The 22,886-nt window shown below is 41.0% G+C and overlaps 1 protein-coding gene across 3 annotated transcripts; it reads right to left on the minus strand.

Annotated features, from left to right (window-relative positions):
• Positions 1-281: 281 nt before the first annotated feature.
• pcca (propionyl-CoA carboxylase subunit alpha) lies at positions 282-22,379 on the minus strand. 3 transcript variants are annotated; one of them, XM_028980189.1, is made up of 23 exons: positions 22,291-22,379; positions 21,319-21,396; positions 21,068-21,115; positions 20,889-20,957; positions 19,000-19,113; positions 18,823-18,876; positions 15,172-15,303; positions 13,937-13,973; positions 13,750-13,828; positions 12,832-12,934; positions 12,640-12,734; positions 12,330-12,480; positions 11,453-11,596; positions 10,750-10,824; positions 9,200-9,268; positions 9,004-9,079; positions 8,485-8,698; positions 7,525-7,627; positions 6,522-6,620; positions 6,373-6,426; positions 3,366-3,506; positions 1,918-1,995; positions 282-1,288 (listed from the first exon to the last, which is right to left on the minus strand). In XM_028980189.1, exons 1-23 carry the CDS (start codon positions 22,342-22,344, stop codon positions 1,220-1,222), a joined length of 2,136 nt encoding a protein of 711 aa, XP_028836022.1. In that variant the 5' UTR covers positions 22,345-22,379; the 3' UTR covers positions 282-1,219. The 3 variants fall into 3 exon arrangements, with proteins under 3 accessions (XP_028836022.1, XP_028836023.1, XP_028836024.1); XM_028980190.1 differs by lacking the exons at positions 282-1,288; positions 1,918-1,995; positions 3,366-3,506; positions 6,373-6,426; positions 6,522-6,620 and adding an exon at positions 6,637-7,295; XM_028980191.1 differs by lacking the exons at positions 282-1,288; positions 1,918-1,995; positions 3,366-3,506; positions 6,373-6,426; positions 6,522-6,620 and adding an exon at positions 7,163-7,334.
• Positions 22,380-22,886: the final 507 nt, after the last annotated feature.

The following is a 22,886-nucleotide window of genomic DNA, read 5'->3' on the forward strand; positions in this document are numbered from 1 at the left end:
AGTCACAGTTATACGCCAGTTTCTCCAAATACTAGTGATCTGTCACAATGTTCTGGTAATTAACATACAAATATCACTGGTATGACTTTTGGTCTGTACCCACAGAACCATGCATTTGCCTCACACCATACATAAAATGTCAGATGTATGAAAGGGAGCCCTCCTGTGGTATGGAGGAGAATGGCACCTTCCAGTTGACTTTTTCTACTAGCATTATTTTCCACTAATACACTTATAAATGGTTCTGTTGTTTAAGACATAAAAGAACAGAAACCTTACAATGAGGTTTGCCAAATAAATTTATTGCAGCATTTCCTTTTAATAAAACTTTCCCCAATAATGTTTAATGCATGTAATACAAGTGAATACAAGAATCACATACAAATCAGATAACAAGAACAGAGTTTGACAAACAGGGGGCTAGTAGATTACATCCTTTTGCATTTCCCTTCAAGACCCATTCCACACCACCAATCAGACCAGATCAGCATTGAACAAAAGTTCCCTATCCATACAACAAGACGCCTTCTTTCTTCTGATCATACAAGTGCTACTGTGGTGACAAATTGCCAGGTGTTGTCTTGATTTTTTTTATTTATTTTTCTGATCCATACACTTGTCCTGTATTTTTATCTTCTTACCTAAATTATAACTATAACTAGACAGGGTAAAATTCGATGAGTGATTTCTCACAGCTCCATTTTCCAACCAACCCTACCACAGGCCAAGCTGGCATTAACAGAAATAACTTAACATGTCGGAGTGTAGTGCTGGCTCACATGACCAATTGTGTATCTGTAACATGTTTTTGTGTTTAGGCTATTTCTCATGAAACAGAACTTTCTATCAAGCCAGGATGGGTTATGGGTCTTTTTAGCCCTGCCTACACAAGCAAACCCAACACTGTTTATTCTTGAGGGGGTAATTCAAAATTTGATGTTCACCAGCTGGGTCCCACCCTGGGTCTGTTGATGTTTAATACCGGTTTCTGATGTGTGGACGAGTCCAGTGGTTTCAGACATTAAGGCACCAAGTGAGCAGAACAAGTACACAAGTAAAACCACTAAAACAGACCAAATAACACAATACAGTAACTACAGGTGGGAATGTTCCAGATGGTCAGCTAGTGTCTTGTTCATGTCCTCAGGATTCCTCAGGCCGGAGGTGAGGCCAGATGATGAAATAGAGCCGGACGGCATGTGGTCACAGGCAGGTGGAGTTACTCCAGCTCCACCAGCAGGTCTCCCTCTCCGACAGTCTCACCTGGCTTGCAGTGCACACTCCTCACCTGACGGAGGACAGGAAACCAAACATGCTTTAAATGACAGAAATGCTGAGCTTTGAAAACCAGGTATTTGTCTCTAGTTTCCCCCAGAGCATCCAAACTAGCAAAACAGTACTGAGGCTTTCCATTAGTGCTACAATTCACTGAGCCAGCAAGTTAGAAAACCAGGCTTGGCCATTATGCCATCCAGCGTGTCCACAAAACATTTACAAGAATGATTAGGTGTGGCAAGATAGGGAGTGGAGTTTCTTCATATATGCTTTTAGTGGTTCTAGAATGGGTAAAATTATTTGAAAGCCACTTCAGAGAATGTTTGAGGACTTGTCGTGTTCATATAACATATCTCTCACAAAACATTGTATGCCATACTCATTGATACTCCGTGTATCATTTACTCTGTTTTGAATGAGCTCTGTTTTGAATGAGTTCACTGCTTAACTTCATCAAATGAGCAGAAAGCAGCAGGATTGGCTGATGATTTAAACAGCTTTCCCTTTGAAGTTAAAGGTTGTGTCAGTGCTAACAGCATTTGTTGGCAGCCAGACTGTTTGGAGCAGCGTTACAGTGACATTAAGGTTCAGTCGCAGTGCGTGGATAAAAGCAGCCGAGGGCAGCTCTAAGACATGTCTGACCTTGGCGGTCTTGGCTGCAGTCATGCTGTTCTGCATCTTCATGGCTTCAATCACACAGATCTCCTGTCCCTCTGCGACCTGCCGGGTAAAAGGCATACAGTTTAACACTCTCAATTAGACCCATTACACCGATACCACATAACAAAACCACAACACTGCAAATGTGCCATAAAGTAAAAAAAAAAAAAAAAGTTTCATTTTTTTAAGCTTCCATTAAGGTCCTTGGCTTTATGAGAGTATAAATTGGGCTGCTGTGATTGAGAAATGGATGAACTCTGATTGGTCAACAGCCACATAGGAGAAAAAGAAAAAAACGACAGAAGCGAAGGATGATACTGCCTGACTTCCTGGAAGTGGAGCAGAAACAGACGGATGTTTTAGCTGGTGCCAGTCGGGCCCTGCATAATGCAGTAGTCATTACCGCTCTGATCTGGGTGAGCTCATCACATCCGGACAGAGCTTTACACAGCAGTAGAGCCATGATGTCACAGCAAGGCACTTATGGGGGATAAGTGTAATCATCAGATGGATAGTGAGACCAGCCATGTGATCAGACATGCTGTTACTCAAAACCAATGACAGCTCATTCAAAACACTTAGTGGGCCTAATGTGTGATGAAAAATACTGTCATTCTACAACTCCACAGTCCAGAGACACTACAAGACACTACAAGTATTACAAGTAATAAAGACACTACAAGAAATCTGTTTGAGCAAAAAAATGTGATTCTTCAGTACTGGTTATATCTTGATTATTGATCATAGCAAACATGATCATAGCACCATGCTGCAACAGTATCAAAATTTGGTTTTCAAAAACATCACAGACCAACAGCCTGGTCTCATGTGTGAATTAATGAATTCATTATGTATTTGTTTATAAATGTACATTTCCATCAGCAATCAAATTTTTTTTAAACAAACACTGTCACCATGAAATGGCAAAAAAAAGTGGGGACATCATGGTATAAAAAGTTACATATGGGAATTTTAAACTGAACTGAAGTAGTTGAGTTCATTAAGGATTAAACCAAAATTAGTGTTATTGGTCACTGAAATCTACTGGAAAAGGCCAGTGTTCACACTGTGAAGGCCACCTTTTCTGAGCAGACCACAAATCGCTGTTTTGATCCAAACTGGCCAAACTGAACCGCAACAAGGAGTAAATGTGAATGTACCCTTAGATAGTGTGTCAGGCCTCTACTAGTCAAAAGATAGAAAGCACCAATCCATTTATGGGTCTTGCGTTTTTTTTAGATTATAGAACAGAACTGAAGACTCATGAATATATATAACACACGCGAGGTTATGTAATAAACAAAAAATTGTGTAGGTGCATCCAAATGTTTGACTCGTATTGTATATGTTTCCACAAAAAATGCTGATTTCATACATCACATGCTGCAACTGATGCTGAATTCAGGAATGAGAGTATGAATGTGCCTTACCGTGTCGCCAGCTTTAACGGATACAGCCACCACTGTGCCAGGCATCGGGGAACGCAGGATGCTACTGGTGTCTTCTGGAACTTTTTCTGGCATGTGCACACTGAGTGCCGCAGCCAGTTTACTCAACACCCGCAACTTAAACTGAGCAAAGAGAGAGACACAGACACACCATTAACTCAACCTCAAAATCCACTCTGAGATGTGAGGTGGTCAGTATCCCATTGGACCGGAGACTAATTCAGCTGAGCCACAGGACGAGACAGACAGCTCACATAATTTTGTCAATTTACTGCATTTACCAGACACCCTTGTCCATAAGTAGTTACAAGGACAGGCCCCCTAATGGTAGTAAGTGGAGTTTGAACCTGGATCTTCTGGTTCATAGCAGAGTGTTACCCATTAGGCTACTACATCTATAGAGATGCAATAGACTTTCAGATTGTCTGACATCACCTGTAATTCAACACAAATGTTTAAAATATTTTTGTATAAGAGGTGAATAAACAGAAGTGGACACACGGACCTGCTGTCCACCAGACTGCATAACCGGTACTGAAACGGTGGTGCTGCTATCTGCTGGACGGAAGTGGAAAAGTCAGAGTTGCACTAAAGCAATCCCTCTTCTCTATTACACTGCTCAGCTTGGGTCCTCATTACCAGAGTGAAAAAATGTTTAAACCTTTTACTGGGGAGACCACTTTTTGAGTTTATATTCAAATCACTTGGACCAATTAAAAAGCTCAATTAACATGTAAATGCGTAACTGACTAATGTGCCATATTACTCAATTAGAAGTACCACAAGACACATTAACATGTAGATTTAATTGGACAGATACCAATTAAATTTGCCTAATTAGATGAAAAACAGAGTGGGTCTCCAGTTACAAATCTGGGGGTCACATTGACATCACAACACACACAAAGAATTGTCATTCACTTATGAATGAAAAGGCCTCACCACATTTGTATTAATAACTTAGTAAAGACAGAGTGATCTAGGTAATGTGTGTACTATACATTTGTATTACTAATTCGTATTACAAATTCCTGTTTATGAATTTATCATCATTACAATTACAAACACACACACACACACACACACACAACAATGTCTGAATCCAGGCTATTCTGAATTCACTTTAATGAGCAAAATTTGTTTTAATGTCAAGGCAAAGAAATTCAATGGATAATTTTTTGGAAAAGAACAAATAAAACAGATGCACCAAAAATACCTAGACTTTACAGACAGGCAGAGGGAGATTTTGGAGAAAAAGAGAAAAAGTAAGAATAAAAAAAAGCAACTGGATGGATGTGTAAGCCTGGAATGAAGCTGTGGGTATGACCTTTGTCACATTTAGTTTGTTTAACCTTTTCACACTTGTTGGGAACTACTGGGGGGGTCTGGGTCTTTTTTAGAACCCAGTCCCTGTAGTTGCTACCTCACTTTGTCATACCCAGACTACTTGGTAAATTTAGCAGGAGGAAGTGCAGTTTGGAAGCCATGCCGCAATAAGGAAGGGCACAGACTGATCTCACCAATAAATCAGAGACAAGGAAGACAGGGGGACATTTAAAGAAAAGAAATTTCTTTCCAAGAATTCAGCCTAGAATGTCTGATTCATCCTGGTTACTTGAAGAGCACAGAGAGGGGACATAGGGGTCATGACCTGAATCAGTGTGTCAGGCCCATTTCTCAAACTTGTACAAAACAGAGAACAAGATACTAAAGTAAGAATAAGTCAGCAAGCTCAAAAAAAAAAGATTCATATTATTATTTCTGATAAGTGATGTTACATTAAAGAATTGGACCAATTGTGATTGTTTCCTTTTATAGGATTGTGAGAGTGCTCATATATCCTTCAGTAATTTTCTGGCAAACGCTCTTGGTAGAGCCCATGATTATTTATTCTCTCCTTATGGTTGTCCCAAGATCAATGATTAATTGCCGAGTGAGCAACTGCTGTGTCTGTGGAAGTGGAATTATGCGTTGAGGCCTATGCTCTCCACTGTATTCCTCCATGGCCATGCCTACACGCTAGACAGTCCTACCCCTGACTGTTTTCATCTGTTGTTAGCGAGATAACGTCGATGATCAGAACAGGGGCATCACTCTCAATCTTCAAAAATTTCTTAAAGACCCTTCTATTCCTGAAGTGTCACACCTTAATTTCAAATACTGTGCACTTCCCATTAGATCTGACCATCCTGTTGAATTGATTAGAGCCCAGATTCCTCACTGTTCTGGTGCTTTGGATAGAAGAGCCTGACAATTGCATGTAATGTGCTGCTCCATCTGGGTCAAGGACTCAAACATTCCAGTGGAAGTGCTGTCACATCTAAACATCTGAATGAGCTACAGCTCCAAGCAGGGAGTCACACTACAGAAAGGCCCCTGAGGGCCAGGGGGTTAACTGCGATACTAGTAGCACCTGACCCAGCAGGAGACAGGACGAACATTAGCGATCGCACTCCTCCAGAGTTGGCCGCAGAAGAATGAACGGATGCCCTCCCATAATAGCCACAGCCACGCCAACGCTTTGAAACGGGCCCCGGTGAAGACTGGTTGGACAGCGGTTCTTTGAACCGCGGCCGACGCGACCCTGCGGCGCTCACGCGTGTGTGTGGATTGCATCCTCTTCCTGTTCAGGGGTGGTCGGTGTTGTTTGTTTGTTTAGCTTTACTGCATTCGGCTTTGAATGTCCCGCTGCCAAAAAAAACAATACTCAGCCCTGCACCCCAGAGAGGACTGACATGGTAACAAACTACCGCTGCAGGCCCATAACCCATACCCCAAATGTCAAACGCCTCGGTTCATCCAGCAATTCGACAACCATCTATCTCTAGAAGGTGGAGTGGCCAGATCTTGAACATTTACTTGCAGTTTGCCGACTTGTTGAGAGACTTTTATGACCCTGTTACAAAAATGACCTTAAACAATGTGAGAACCACAGATATGGAGAAGAACCAGTGCTCATGGTGATCACACACACTCCATACCCACTCACCGTGGTGCCCAGGTACTGAAGACTGATCTCTCCAGCAGCATTTCGTGACAGGCACTGAAAAGTCAAAAGTAACAAGGGCTGAAGGTCATGTCCTGTTATTTAAACCTTAATTAGAAAGGAAAAAGTTGTGTATTTGTGAACATGTGTACCTGTAGGGTCCTGTGGATGCCATTCAATGTCACAGTCAAAAGTGGTGAAGCCAGATTCCAGTCACTGCTCACTTCCAACTTGTCTCCATCAATTTCCACCTTCAGAATAAAAGTCATAAACTAGAGTGTAACATATCCTGCAAGCAACAAACTCTTTACAAAATGAAAAGCAGCTCTTATCATTGGGGTTGTGTAGGTAAATAACAAAAGCTACACATCTACACTCTATACTGACTGAAGTCTGTGGGGACAACTGCAGGAAGTGCTGAGTATGAGACATTGAGCTGCATTTATATTTATGGCATTTTGCATTGGTTCCTCAGTGAGTGTGTTGCCCACGAGACCACTGCCACCTCAGGTCTAATGTAACTCCTCCAAAAGGTCTTTACTGACCAAAATATCAGGAGAAACTGTGTGATCGCAGATGCCCCGCAGCCCTCCTCAAAAAAACGGCCAGCCTCAAACAGCACTCAGGGGATCCTTGCTTTCAACACAGCCAGTTGTGTAAACAGTGTGTGAGCTGGACTCGTGTCTGCAAACACAGCTCAACTTCACACACCACAGGACCCCCAAGCTGCTCCCCCAGAACATATTCAGGGATGGGGGGGTGGGTTTTTATGGGAGGTTGGGAGGTTTTGGACTCAGCTGGGACAGTGGGTCCTGGGTCCACTTATGAGGATCAGGTGTGGCCCCTGGCCCCAAACCATTCTCATCCCACATGGAGGGGCCTACAGGTGTCCAAACACCCAACCAGTGAGTGAGTGATGACAAACGCTAACACAATGAGTGACGGGGAGAAAGAGGGATGAGATGCTGAGAGAGAAAGACAGAGAGCTCAATTTTAAGGATTTAACACATTTAGATTTCAATAAAGGATCAATGCCCTTATAGTGTGCATGTGTCTATACGTCTCTTTTTTCTTCTTTTTAAATTGCACAGAGGGAATCAAACACAAACAGATGAGGTTCTCTAGATGTATGTGTAAAACAGTATAAAAACTCACAGTGTAAGTGGCCCCTGAGCGAGACACACCCAGCATGTGAACACCTTTCTCCAACTCCACACACAGCTCCCAACTTCTCCGTTCCTGCTGTGTGTTGGATACTCTGAAATGAACAGGAGGGAAGAAATGGATTCAAATTAAACTCTAAAACATCCAAATAAAATTTTTATTCAAACATTTTTCTATTCAGGTGGGCTACTGATCTACAAAGAAAGACTCCCCACTAATCCACGAGAGGGGGGTGAAAAAGGAAAACAGAGAGAAGGAAGACGGTGGAGATGTTTAGACAGATGGCTTGTCTTAGCAAACCCTGTGTTGAGAGAATGCAGTCAACAGTTTTCTACACTGATGCAGAACATAAAAATATCTCCTGTAATATTTTAACTAGAAAATAATGCACCAACTGGACCAGAAACAAAAGCAGGACTGCTGCAAGCATAAAATATCAGAACATCTCCTGATTACAGCTACAGCAAAAATAGGAACATAGTTTACAGTACAAGGGAATAAGAGGAGATGGCTGTAATAGAAGGAAACCAGTGATAGTCTTCAGCCAGAACAGTGATAGTCTTCAGTTAAACAGAAGGTTCAGCTGAGCCAGAGGGGTAAAGCAACTGCAAAATAAATCAGCCATAAAAAGATATTTAAAAAAAGCAGCAGGAAGATCGAGAGTGTCCTGTAGCAGCCAATGACCTTCTCCCATCCAGATTAACAGCAGCACTGCAGTAAACAGGACAGGTCACCAGGACAAGTCGCTAGTTAGCTGTAAATGTACCGAACTGTACTTCATTACAAGAATGTTTTTCTGAGGTAGTGCTGCAGCTTTGGAAGACTGTATGTTCTGCATGTGTCTTCATTAAGAAGCATTATAAATTGAGTTAGACAGCAATTTTATATGGAAATTGATTCGAAACCAACAATGAATCTACAGAAACATTTCAAAATCCAGATCTTACTAACCTCAGATCTCCCAGGAATTTCTGAGCACGAAGCTGTGCAGCTACAAACAACGATGCGGCTGTGGCCAGAAGCTCCTTGCGCCCTGTGGCTGTCAGCTGGTGACCTTTGAACCCTTCGGGATAGACCTCAGGGAGGAACTTGGTGCTAATGTCTCCAGAGATGAAACGTGGATGGACTATGATCTCCCTCAAGAGGGGAATGTTATGGGTGACTCCTGTTACAGAAAGAGAGAAAGAATCTACTGTTCTACATTCATGTCCTCAGGCTGGACCACACTGCCTCTTAATAGAAACGAGAATAAAAGTAAGTGTGTAAGAGCACAGTGAATTATAACAAAGACAAAACCTTGACAAAAAAATGATGATTTCACAAAAATATATATTATGATAACAAAAAACAGAACCGTAAGGGTCTAGGGTTACATTCATGCTCATTCATGGTCATGGTTTACAAACTCAGATTACACTCACTTACTTACTACCAATCCTCATATCAGCAAAACAAGCACACTGAACTTGCCTCTAATAACATAATTATCAAGTGCATCTTCCATTTTTTTCAGAGCTTCAGCCCTTGTGGCTCCATACGTAACCAGCTACAGAGAGAGAGAAGAGACCAGACAGTGATAATAAGAGTAGAAAAACTGTGAGTAAAAAGCAAAGTCAATGCAGACATGAAATGTGTGCAATGACAGCAGCAGGCAATGCAGACTCACTTTAGATATCATAGGATCGTAATAGATGCTGATATCACTTCCTTCTTCAATGCCACTGTCCACTCGCACCTGAGCAGGAAAGCAAAAACACGAGCAGAAGAGTCAGTAAATAAGTTCGACCCCAGAACAGTAAATAAGTCTGAGGCAAATATGTGAATGGATTTTTGGGGGCACCAGAGCCCATTTTAAAAATACACTACATGCAAAGGGTCCAGAATATCAGTTAGTGTCCTGTTACATTCTAATGTAGTCAACTCAGGGCTGAGAACAGTCAGAAAGGAGGGGAGACCAGGGGAGGCTGTAATCTCAATCACAGAAGTTAAAGACCAAATAAATAAAATCACAAACCTGGTCACCAATCACCTTCAAAATCGAACCAAGAACTCTAAGATGTTATATACTGAACAGTAGAAAGCTTGCTGACAACTCTGAGCAGCCATTTACTTGAATATTATGGGTAGAAAGTGAAATTCCTAAAATGATACACATTGTAGACTAAACATGAGCAGAATTACATGACAGGAATTTAAGCCTTTTTTGGGACTGACAGTATAGTTATAGCCCACTAACAATGATTATCAGGTGGGGAGAAAACTGAGGCGATACTTTTATTCAAAGAGCAGGACAACCACAGGCATTTTAGTTATAAAGGTGATAGGGGCAAGATAAACATCCTCTAATCCTCTAAACGGAGTGTGTCTTTGTTAGATGAAAGGCTTTTTTGTATAAAAGGATGCTGAGTTACATCCTATCCAAGAGAAATAAAAATGGGTCTCTACTACTCTGAAAAGAGCACCTGCTCATCTGTGTAAAGGCAGCAACACTTAAATATGCATAATTAATTTGACCAAAAAATATGCTGTCATCATTACGGTTACAGGCACAAGAACCGGCATTCACACAATAGCTCTGGTATTAATGAATGTTGACTCTGTGGCAGAAAAGCAGTAGGAAACCCGCCCTGTGGTTCCTCGCTCCACTCCAGAAAAAGGAGAGGAGCGGTCTGAAGACATCACCTGAGAGGCCAGCTGTCTGTGCTGTGGATGGAGTCCAGTGATCGCAAACAAATATATTCAGTACTTAAAGTTTCACTGAACGGCAATTATAGCCTCACTGCTCACATGGCCCGAACTTTAAGTATCTGAATCTGACATGTAAATCTTGCATTATACTGTATATAATACATACAGGTTATTTTGGTAAGGCCAAATTTTGTCAGAATATAAAGTAAAAGAATATCTGATCATAACGACACACATTTTGGATTCCATCATGATTCATTGTACCTAACATCTCATATCCTTGATGATCCTTTCCATAAAAATTTTAAATTGCATCTTAATCTAGTAGTTCCTCAGACTTCCTTTTAATGCAAAATGATCCCTAAAATAATACAGACTTCATTTCAAGGCATTGCTTTCCTGATTTATTCTGAAATTTTCATTAAACAATGACCTTTAAGAGAATTTTAAGCTTTAAGAATTTTATATGAATGCACATGAAGGTATGGCCTGTGTATGTTTGTATGTGTACATGTGTATGTTGCTCACATTATGCAAATTTAGAGGCTCCTGGTACTGTGACAGTCTTCCGATGGAGGGCAGGCCAAAAGATTTGTACGGATCCTGAAAGGGACAGGAAGCAGGAAGCTTTAACAGCCAAATAAAAAACACACAGGAAACAAGACGGCCTAACCACTCCAAAGCTCTGAACCAGCCCCAGGCCCATCCTTCACCTAATTACCCCAGGTTAACAGGTTTGGGGAGGAGCAGACGCCAGACTTTCTTTCTCTCGCACTGTTTCTGTTCCCGTCTTCCTCCCTTTCCCCAGAAACAGCCCATAAATCCAGATCAGCAAGCACCTCTTTCTATTAGCATAACAAGGTCAGAGGTTGTTACAGACGAGGAGGACAGCACACAAAAAAAAAAAAGAGCGACAGCTGCTGGATTGAGGATGTGGACAGAGACTACTTCACTGGACTGAAATGGAGCATAGAATAAATTCCTTTATGTGTGGTAGGGTCAGTAGGAAGTGACAAGGTTTTTGTTGGGTTGTCTTGCTCAGACAGGAAGAGAGGTTCATCATCTGAGATTTGAACCAGACCTTGAACCTGCTCTGTGCGTGACAACAACACCCTCTGAAATTGCCCAGTCCAGGTCTCACTGAAACCTCAATAATTGTAAAAGAAACATAGATAGCAAGACAGTGTTAAACCTGCCCAGATATCTTTAAAATACTTGAGAATCGATGTACCTCGGCATACACTCTACTCTCAATGGCCCAACCATTGATGGGGATTTCAGCCTGAGTGTGCTGGAGAGGGAAACCCTTGGCGATGCGGATCATTTGCTGAACCAGGTCCAACCCAGTGATGCACTCAGTGATTGGGTGTTCCACCTGTCAAACGAAGAGCACCGCAAAGCAACAAGGTTCAATAACTGGACAAACATTTCAATTCATTCATCATTACGGCATTAAAAAAATAACCTCACACACATACACATAAGGCCTTCACAACACTGCAACAGTCATATAAAAATATTTACCTGCATTTCAGCCTGTTCACCCACTATAAATAATAAACAGCAGTGCAGCCAGTCCCTGTTTATGCTGGGCGGAAGCATTAAAAGCCCTGCTGGTGCTCTGTGCTCCTGTTGGGAGGTCTGCAGTAATGAGACCCTCGTCACCTTTCATCTCCACAGCTGAACATCAGGCTGCTACTGCCAATGATTTTGGCTGGAGCAGAGCTGTGAGTTTATGGGGGAAATTACTGCAGCCCCCTATCAATTAGAGGAATGTATTGGGGTTGTTTGCAAGTCTGTTCTGATCAAGGATAACAAAAACCCTCCAATGAAAATGAGTGTCAGTCCCAGAGAAAACACACACACACACACACACACACACACACACACACACGTAATTAAAACGTAATTAAACTATGAAACAGTTTTTTATCTCTTCTGTTATTCCAATAAGATTAGGGGTGGGCAAAAACATAATATTATATTTGCCATTTTATTACTAAAGATTGAGGAAATTAAACTTCATAGAATATTACTTCTGAAAAGATGCCAGCCAGCCACCCCTACTTGAGGACCACAGCTTTTCTCATATGCAGTGACATATTTACCTGCAGACGTGTGTTCATTTCTAGAAAATAGAAGTTCTTTCTGGAATCAACAAGGAACTCAACCGTTCCTGCAGAAGAGTAATTCACAGCCTTGGCCAGAGACACTGCCTGTTCTCCCATAGCCCTCCGAGTCTCAGGGTCTAAAAATGTGCTGTGGAGACATAAACACAGAGATATTGAATGCTCACACGTGCCCCTTATAAATAAGCCTTTGTCTTTCCTGTATAATAAAACCACAAACATTTATTAAAATCTGAAATAAATACACAGCGTATTTCATACCTTCTTAAACATGTCAAAGGGTTCTCACCTGGGAGCCTCTTCCACCACTTTCTGGTTCCTCCGCTGTATAGAGCACTCCCTCTCATTTAACCACAGTGCGTTCCCATGTTTATCTGCCAAAACCTAATAAAATACACTTGCACAGTCACAAACGCTGGAGTCTTTTTATTGAGGAATAGTCAACCGGGTAATTTTGTGGGTGGACCACCACATGCTTCACCTGGATCTCAATGTGTCTGGGGTTATCAATGAACTTCTCAATGAGGAGACGGTCATCGCCAAAACTTGACGCAGCTTCTTGTGAAGAGAAACGAAAACCCTCCCTGAAAGTACAGATTATCAGAGCATGAGCGGTCTGTGGAATAAACATATTACTGCTTAAGCCATTTCATTTCTTAGTAAATGTTTGAAAGCACCATATTTCTAAAGACCCCTTAACAAATTATGGCACAGCATATCTCTTGTTGACCAGCAAAATGTGTTCATTTGGGATTCAGCCTGGAATGTGATGCAGTGGAACCTTTTGGTTGAGATTAGAGTCTCCCTCTTTGTATACTGCTTGGTTTATTTACATTTACAGCATTTGGCAGACCCTCCTATCCCAAGCCACTTAAATTCGAATTTCCATCAAAGCAAATGCCTTACCTAACCCTAACCCATGTTATTATAGATATACATATTATTTTGTATTTCCTAAAAGTTCCAGACTATTCGAATATCTTATTAATGTATGATTGTTCAAAGAGTACACTCCTTCAAATTCACATTTATAAGAGCTAGTCATGTTTGAGCACATTAACACAATTCAGCTACAAATCATATCACAGAAACTGTTTCACCAGTATGCTACCTGATCACACACACACACACACACACAATTCCAGCCAGTGTGTAATCAGAGCTTACTCAGCATCTGCTGAGGTGAAGATCTTTTTAACCTTCCCAGTGTAGTCGTTGGCCCCGCTCTCCCCACAAGGCACTGCAGGGTAAATCGGCCATTTTTGGCAAATATAAAACCATGCTTTGAGATGCCTCCAGCAGCCCAACCAGACAAGCACAGCTGCACTCCATTATTGCAGATTTTCAACAGGAAAGTACCGGGCACCCATACCGACCAGATGTTTCTCTCCAGCCTCACCTTGTTTCCTCATCATTCCAAGCAATCCTCATGCCTTTGCCCCCACCACCAGCTGAAGCTTTGATCATAACCGGATACCCTGTTAGAAAATGAGAGTCGGTAAAAACCCCAGCATTGCAATATTAACAGTGCTTCTCTGTAATAAATCACAACTGTAAAAACATGATGAGAGGAAAAGGATACATACCAATTTCATTAGCAATTCTAACAGCCTCATCTGCATCCTGTTACAAAGATAAACACCACACATAATGTAATTATACACAAAAGGAGGAGTAAACTCTACAGACCCTGTAGCTCTCATTCATGACCAGTTGGGGGAGCACAAGGCCTCCCAGTTAAACCATGCCCTTCAGCCACTTATAATTGAAAAGCTTCCAAAAAATGAGTCAGGTGTATTTTTAGTGTGTCTCAGTTTATGATTCAAACCCATGAAAAATGAAAAAGTATATCAGCTTTTTATAATATCAGCAGAAATTATGGAATTTTCACAGAAAAGAGAATATGGATATAGGCATGTAGTCTACAATAAAGATAGGGTTATAAGATTTAATACCTGATGTATTGTGTTCACTTAAATACTTTGTGTTCTCTACATGGTAACAGTCTACTGCAAATTGATGTAGTCCTACACGTAAATTTTTTTAGAATGTTTTAGAATTAGAATTTCTGACGGGTGTCTGTGCTGCTTGGCCACGTGTGTGTGTGTGTGTGTGTGTGTGTGTGTATATATATATATATATATATATAGAGAGAGAGAGAGAGAGAGAGAGAGAGAGAGACAGAGAGAGAGAGATTATGTTTAAGATTGGAAAAGCATAGGAATATCTATATAACCTTTTGTTTAAGCAATAGAAGGACTTTATGAGCCATGGGGTGTCTGGGTGTCCTTTTAGCACATGTGTGAGATGTTTGTGATAGCCATCAGCTGATACTATCTGGCAGACATTAACAAACTCCCACAGATGCAAATCAGGCAAAATGGCGGCCTTTCAGTTGCCCCACTGTCGCTAGCATACAAGACCCCTTCTTTTACGAGCCTTATCAGCGCAGGAAGTGTTAAAACTGCCAAATGCTGGACAATTAAAGCCCATTCAACCAAGTGGGAGAAAGGGCTGATGGGGCAGAAAGGGTGGCTAAATAGTTTTTTTATCTGTACTTGTGAAGCTTAAGGTCCATCATACAGAGAAGAGATTCAGCCTTGGGCACCTATTATAAGACTGTCTACCCTTTAAAAGCTAAACTCTACAAATACCTAATGTTCTTCCCTGACAGTGCAAATTGTAAAGTTGTTAATAATATCAATAACTGTTGTTTTATTGCACTATAAAGTAAATGTAAATTTAAAAAATACAAAATATAATCACATTCACTATTTTAATGATCATTTTATAAAAATCTGGCATAATTCAGGCCCTTCACCTTAACCACACCATCAAAGCCGGGGATGGTGTTAACTTTAGCTGCTTTGGCGATGAGTTTGCTCTCAATCTTGTCTCCCATGGCCTGTATGGCATGAGTGTCTGGTCCAATGAAGCTGACCCCTTCAGCTGCCTGGAAAAAAAAGTGAAAATGAGGCCCGTTTTTATATATATATAATAAATATGAGTTATACATATTGTGTGTGTATTAGTTTAGCTGGTTCGTTCATTCTGAGTACAGCTGAAACCCTTGAATCTGAAAGCATCATTCTCATCAAGTCACAAAACTTCCACATTAGGGTATAAAACACACTTGCTGTATAACTGCTCATGGAAACATGAACGACCAAATTAGAAAGCATGGGAAAGAGAGGTCTTTGACGCTCTCTCCCTCTTTGTTATACCCATGAATCAGGTCAATATGACTTCCTGGTTAAGAAGATGATGCCTGAAGCCATAAGGAACAGGGCCTCTAATTACCAAGGAGATCTGAGGACTTTTCACGCGACTGTATTAGAAGAATGGGCTCAGCCTAACGAGATACGAAAAAATAAACACCGCAGGATTTCACCTTCTCAAAGCCCCAGGCCGAAGACCTCAATATCTGGCCAAAGGTGGATTTTAATAAGCAAAACAGAACACAAAAATGAAAACATGGAAATAAACTGGATACTTTTTATATATTTTTAAAAAGTCACTATTTCCTGTTTTATTACAAAATGTACAACACTGACCATGTAAACTCTCACATAAGGCTGGGATAACATAGAACATCAGGAGTCCAGATGACAATATATGTAACTAAACACAATATACTACTTTAGAATATAAATACAAAATGCAGAGTATCCAGGAAAGCTGTGCAAAACAAACCAATATTGTTATTCATATTTTTAATGAGGTCTGTAAGCAATGACAAAACTTCTGCAGCTTCTCTGACAGACCTAAATGTGAAGTACTTGTCAATACTCAACATGAATGCAGATAATATTTTCAACACAATATACAAAGCAATAAAGATTTGAAATAGTTAACTATTTAAACAGTTGACTGATGCAGTCATGATTAAATCTTTGCTTTGCAGATTGATTGGGCTCACAAGACACAGGACTCTCTTGGCGGCTGTGAAAAGCAACAAATTAAAGCCAGTAAAAATTCCCAGTTCTTTCAGACACACACACTCACGCCTCAGTGTTTAACAACTGACTACCTCTTAACAATGAAAGTGTGCTAGTGACCACAGACGTTAAGTACACGCAGGGTGTTGGTGTGGAAGTGTCAAGCATTTGTATTTGTGTGTGTGTGTGCGTGCGTGCGTACATGCCCCATTATGTGTGGGAGCTGAAATAATTAAAACATTTTGAACCTGAGGGCCGTGAGGAGCACTTGTAACACCCCCCTACCACCAGCAGCCCACAGTTCCCCACCTCCTACCCACCCAATGCAAATCCCATTCATCTGCAGGAGTCTTTAACATGCTAAAGAGGCCGTCAAGCTAAATCCTCACAGATCTTTTTTTCCTGCCGGCCTTCAACATGCCCAAAGGCCATGCGGCTCACTCAAAAAGCCCTCTGCACTCGTTTGCACTGCATAAAACTGTACTAACTGTCGGGGAGAGGGGGCTACTATTCAGCCTATAGAGAGAACAGGTGAAGGGGGAGTAGTGGGTATTCTGGCCCTATTCAGCAAGTGCTGGAGCTCTCCTTTCAGTTGCTAATGTAATGACATCTTCATTTCCACACACACACATACAGAGGTCAACAGACAGCCCACTTTGCGGTGCATGTGTGTGTCTGTGCTTTGAGGAGGGGAGTCAGCGCATAAGCTGACAGCAATGTAAATGACAAAAAATATGCACATATGCACACAAAAGTGAACTTTTTAAAAGTTTATAAAAAAAAAATTATCCAGCAGCATTATCTAGAGCAGTCTCCCTCACTCATGTTTCCTCTCCTATCTCTCAAAACCCACACTATTTACCTTCTTTTCTTTTTTTTTTTTCAAACCCTGTATGTGAATTGAGTAGCACCTTTGTGTCTCTCTGAAGCTTGAGTTGTTTGACTGAAAGTCATTTGAGACAAATGATATGAATATAAATTAAATATAAATGTAACATTCCACATGATAACTGCTTCTCTGCAAAAAGCCGAAATGTCGGAGTGTCCTACTGCTCCACTCTCAATCTGGCGGCAGAATTCCAATATGAGCCGGCCTACTGAGAATATTACTAATTAATCTGGACAGCACCTCTGCAGGCACCCCAGAGCCTGCTGGCGCTTACCCAAAGTGGTGTGACCGCCATGGGCAGCTCCGTCCACAAAAGTGGGATTTAGGATCAAAAGAATTTTCTCAGGAACCCCCTCCTGTCCACTCACGTCACTGCCATGGCGCCTGCCAGTGTTGCCATTCTGGCTTCGGCTCAGGAGAGCGTCAAGCAGTCCTCAAAGCCACCGCCGCTGCGGCATCTTCATAAAAATGCATGTCAAATATGGCATATCCCATTCCCTCAAATCTTAAACTAAAACAAGGTCATAAACGCCTCAGTGTTGGGTGACAGCTCATTCCACAAATTCGAAAGAAGAAACTAATGTATTGATATTTTAGAAAATTATTTGCCTCTGTTTTGTGTGGAAATGTTCTCTTACTGTCGGATTTCAAAATCGTAAATTTGCTAGAGAATTTTTATTCAGAATAAATTAATTGTGTACAACCCCAAAAAAGAAATCTCATTGGCATAATTTTGCTCCAAACTGCTGTCTGCTGTCACATTCCGCACATTTGTGCATTCTGCTCGTCAGCTTCATTGTTGCCTCAGTCGCATTGCGGCTAACCCCACGGCTCCAACATGGAGGAAAATAGGGCGGAGGGAAAAAAAAAATTTGGATTGGGTTTGGGATCAGAAGAACAGTGTGAGACATGGATAGCAAAAATATCAAATAAATTACATTTACACTTACAGATGATTTACTTAACATCGCTTGCTGTTGTTTTGACAAGATTATTAGCCAAAAGATAATTTCATAATAATGTTTCATAATCTGGTTCATGGTTCAGTTGCCATGGAAACACCAGGCCCAGCTGGAGGTTTTGAACTGGAGCATCTTGTCAGCAGGTTACGGTTTTTGGAATGGAAACTACGGTGTCTATTTTCCATTTTTGATCTTTTTGACATAAGGTTTTTTTGCAATGATTTTTCCCCCATAATTTTGAGTTAAAGGTTTTTATCTTCATCCCTTTTTTCATGCTCAGCCCCCAAAAAACGACCTGCAGCGTTAACAAGCACTAAGCACACATTACAGCACCTTGTGAAGTTTTTTATGGGACTTAAATAAACAACTGAAAAATAACTGCATATCCAAAATTTGGCCATAATAATTTCAGTGAACTGTTATTGAACCCAATGAGAGGACAAAGGCTATAAAAAAATCATATGTATGGAAAAGAAAAAGCATAAAGCTCACACCAGCCGTTTTCAGTGTCATTTCTATGACCTGCTCCATACATGCTTTTCACAGAAACAGCGTATTAACAGTGGACTTCCCCTTTAAAAACACCAGCGGGGTGCCAAGCATGTTTAACCATGTGAGTGAAGGGGGTGCTTAAGATGGAATAATTAAATTAACATTATTAACTTTAACATAAAAAAACTCACCAGTCTCTTGGCAAATTCCTTATTCTCAGAGAGAAAGCCATAGCCTGGATGAACCTTTTAATGCAGAACATATATAATTTCAAAAATATCGTAAAAGCATTTGTTTCAGCACATTCAGGCAAACACTTTTTTTTTTTTGCCTGGTCACATTAATTTTTGCTCGCTCTCTAAACTCACAGCTTGGGCTCCAGTCTGTCGGATAGCATTCATAATGGCGTCCATATTGAGATAGCTCTTGCTGGTGGGGGCAGGTCCAACACAAACGGCCTCATCTGCCATCTTCACGTGTACCTATACATGTGAGAAACCAGGTAGAAGAAAAAAAAATATGCATGAGCATAATAATTCATGAAATAAAAAATTAAAAGTTTGTTGCCATTTAATATAAACATAGTACAATTGGTGGTATGCCTTAAAATAATTTTCACAATAATAACATTGCAGAACACCTGTTATTTTATTAAATTATTTAGGTACAGGCTTTACCGGTTTACCTGAATTCAAATTCTAATTTGTCATGTACACATACACGGTATGATACGCAGTGAAATGCTTGTGCGACTGCTATAGACCTCAATGTTGCAAATATTGCCAGTATTCAAGAGAATAAACATTTACATATTGTCATCCAATATGGGGCAGTGATTGCCCTAGCGGGTAAGGAAACAGAACAGTAATAAGGTTGAATCCCGATCCACCAAGGTGCCACTGAGCAAAGCACCGTCCTCATGCACTGCTCCCCGGGCGCCTGTCATGGCGTGATGGGTTAAATGCACACACACACATTTTATATGTGTATATATATATATATATATATATATATATACACACACACACACACACACACACACACACACACACACACACACACACACAGATCATTTAAAAAAATCATATATATATTTACAAATTCCTCTGCCCTGCTGTACTATGCATTTTACTTTATCAAACACTCAGACTACCATTCACACTCAGCACCTTTGGATGAATGCCAGCAGACTTCTTAATTAAGTACTCTAGAAACACTCAAAGACCTGCAGCGTTTTCTCTCGTGTGTCTGTTAAGAGGTTGGGACAGTTTACAGACCACACTTAAAATCCGTCTGGCACATTTGCAATTAACAACAGACCTATGCAGGATATTTTCAACCAGATAAAAAAAGCAATCTTCTTGGTGCCTTGTTTGGGGTTTTCTTCTCACCCCCTTTGCTTTTTACACCTCAAAGAGATGCACTAGCCTTTTCCTCCTCGCTGGCAAGATGACTAATTGTCCCAAATTGGAAATCCTCAAAACCTCCCAGCAATACTCACTGGACACATGATACCTTTTACTAAGTTAAATTGGAAAATATTACTTAAAATCTTACTTTCACTTAGGGGTTCCCTCAAGATGTTACAAAAACTTTTTAGATCTGGTTCATAGTAATATTTTCCCTTGTGTTCCTGTCCGATGCAGTTTTTCTGCAATGATGTTCTGCTTCTTTGACAATATCTACTTGTTGAGGAGCTGATAGTGAGATAATTTTTTATTCTTATTGTTAATTACTTTATTTATTAATGTCTTTTTTCCCCTCTCCATTGGTATTTGGGTAAGGGGTTGTTTGTTTAAACTATTTTTGTAACCTTATTCTGTTCTGTTACTCAATGTTATTCTGTTAATACTGTTAATGTTCTAATAATTTCAATAAGCACATTTAGAAAAAAAGGAAATTCCTTCACATACTTGAATGTAAAATAAAGGGAATAAAGCATGATTGTGGGAGTGTAAAAATTCACACCAAGCAAATAAACTCAGCATGATCCCTGCAGCAGTCTATTGTAGAAGCCTAATCCAGTAACAGGCCAATTCTCAAAATGTAAATATCCCAGACCAGCTCCCCCATTTGCAATGGAAATGACTTTAACAGTGTACAACATCCATGATGCCCTCTTCAATCAGAGGCAGGATTCTTAAACACCATTTTTCTGAGAAGGTCTCTGTCTACTAAATGTTGTTATATGCCATCTCAATTTTAAAGAAATCACCACAAATCACATATAACAAAACATATCTTAGAGTAAACTCACTGCATTCGCGTCCACATCACTGTGCACAGCCACTGTTTTTATTCCCATCTTCTTACACGTTTTCATCACCTAGGGTCAGGTATGATTTTATGGATTGTTTTATTGAGCACCATTGGAGCTTAATGAAAAAAATGCATGAATACATGAATAATATCAAGACCACCACTGAAGTCACTTACCCTGCATGCAATCTCCCCTCTGTTTGCAATAAGGATCTTATCAAAGGTCTGCACAGACAAGAAAGAAAAGAGAGCAGAGGGGAAAACAGTTGTGACAACATGGCAGCTGCCTCAGAGCAGGGTCAATAGTCGAATTTGCAAACCCTAAACTCCTGCTGAGAAAGAGAGCTCTGGTTTTATTTTCTTTCCTGAAGTGAAGTGAAAGTTCCTATATTGTGATTCTGTTGGAACATAGATTTGTGCATGCCTACCTTCTCATTGTGGTCATAAACCGTGGAGTACTGAGCACGACTAACAATGATGCAACACCTTGAGCGAAAGGCAGCATGCTAAATTAACACAAAAACAAAACAAAACATTTCAGACATTACATCAATCAAATAGAAAAAAGGCAAATGATCAGGAACAACACAATTTGTATATCACACTGCATATACTGCAGAAAATCAGAGCATGTTGTTTAGAGTATTTCACTTGTAATATTTGAATGTATTTATTTAGCAATAGTATAATTGTATTGGTTATTAAAATAAAAAAAATATAGTATGGACATCCATTTCATCTCATAAGGGAACCTACATACCAGTGGACCTCTATCACAGTTCTGTGTTGGTCTGCCCATTATTGAGATATTGCACGTTATACAGTGTAACTATCAGTGGTAGTAGCCTAGTAGGTAACACACTCGCCTATGAACCAGAAGACCCAGGTTCAAATCCCACTTACTACCATTGTGTCCCTGAGCAGGACACTTAACCCTAAGTTGCTCCAGGGAGTGACTGTCCCTGTAACTACTGGTTGTAAGTCGCTCTGGAAAAGGGCGACTGATAAATTCTGTAAAAGTTAATGTAAATAACCGCTCTCAGGCCGAGGCTATGCGTGAAGGTGAACGACACCGCGCACCGACCTCCTCTTTTTACGTTGACATTGCGGGGTGAGCAGATCAACGTAACTCGGCGGTCTCTGCTTTATTAAAGCCTCGCGTCAAACTCGATTACATCACCTACAGCAGTAGCAGCCAGGACGGTTCTCCCTGTGAAGAAACGCCTCACGACACGCGGGGAACGAGAGCTTGTGTGGAGTGTAGATGTGGACGGTGTGGAGCTGCTAATGCGGCCTCCTCGCGGCGAGTTCCCGCCTCCTGTGTTTTCGCCGTGTTTTGTGTTAAACTTATTCCGACCTATAAGCGAGGAGGCGTGGGCCGCCGGAACGCCACCGCTCACCTTCACGGCGTGTAAAACTCTCTGCAAGGCTGGTGAGATCCTGTAAGCCGCCATGACGGTTGGAGCGTGCTGACGTCAGCCTCTGCGTCTGACGTAGAGGGGGCGTAGGGCGTCTCGTCCAATCAGAGCTGGCTCGCTGCGGGGGGCTGGACGTCTGAAACTCGCGGCGAAGTAACGCATGAATGACAGATTACATTTACATTGCATATAAACGATTACACTACATTACATTTACAGCATTTATCAGACGCCCTTATCCGGAGCGACTTACAATCAGTAGTTACAGGGACAGTCCCCCCCTGGAGCAATTTAGGGTTAAGTGTCTTGCTCATGGACACAATGGTAGAAGGTGGGATTTGAACCTGGGTCTTCTGGTTCATAGGCGAGTGTGTTACCCGATAGGCAACTAGGCAACATTCATTTTTATCATATTAAAATGAAAGGGACTGAGTCGTTGTGTCCGAACTGTTTCCAGTTAAAACTGGTGGTTCATGCTGTATTACTACAGGTGGTTTAAACACCAATTGCTAGACTCGGGTTCAAAATGTCTTCAAATGGTGTGGTAGTAGCCTAGTGGGAAACAGACTCGCCTGTGA

Source organism: Denticeps clupeoides, chromosome 5, assembly GCF_900700375.1.
Source record: "Denticeps clupeoides chromosome 5, fDenClu1.1, whole genome shotgun sequence".
In the NCBI taxonomy this organism is placed as follows: domain Eukaryota; kingdom Metazoa; phylum Chordata; class Actinopteri; order Clupeiformes; family Denticipitidae; genus Denticeps; species Denticeps clupeoides.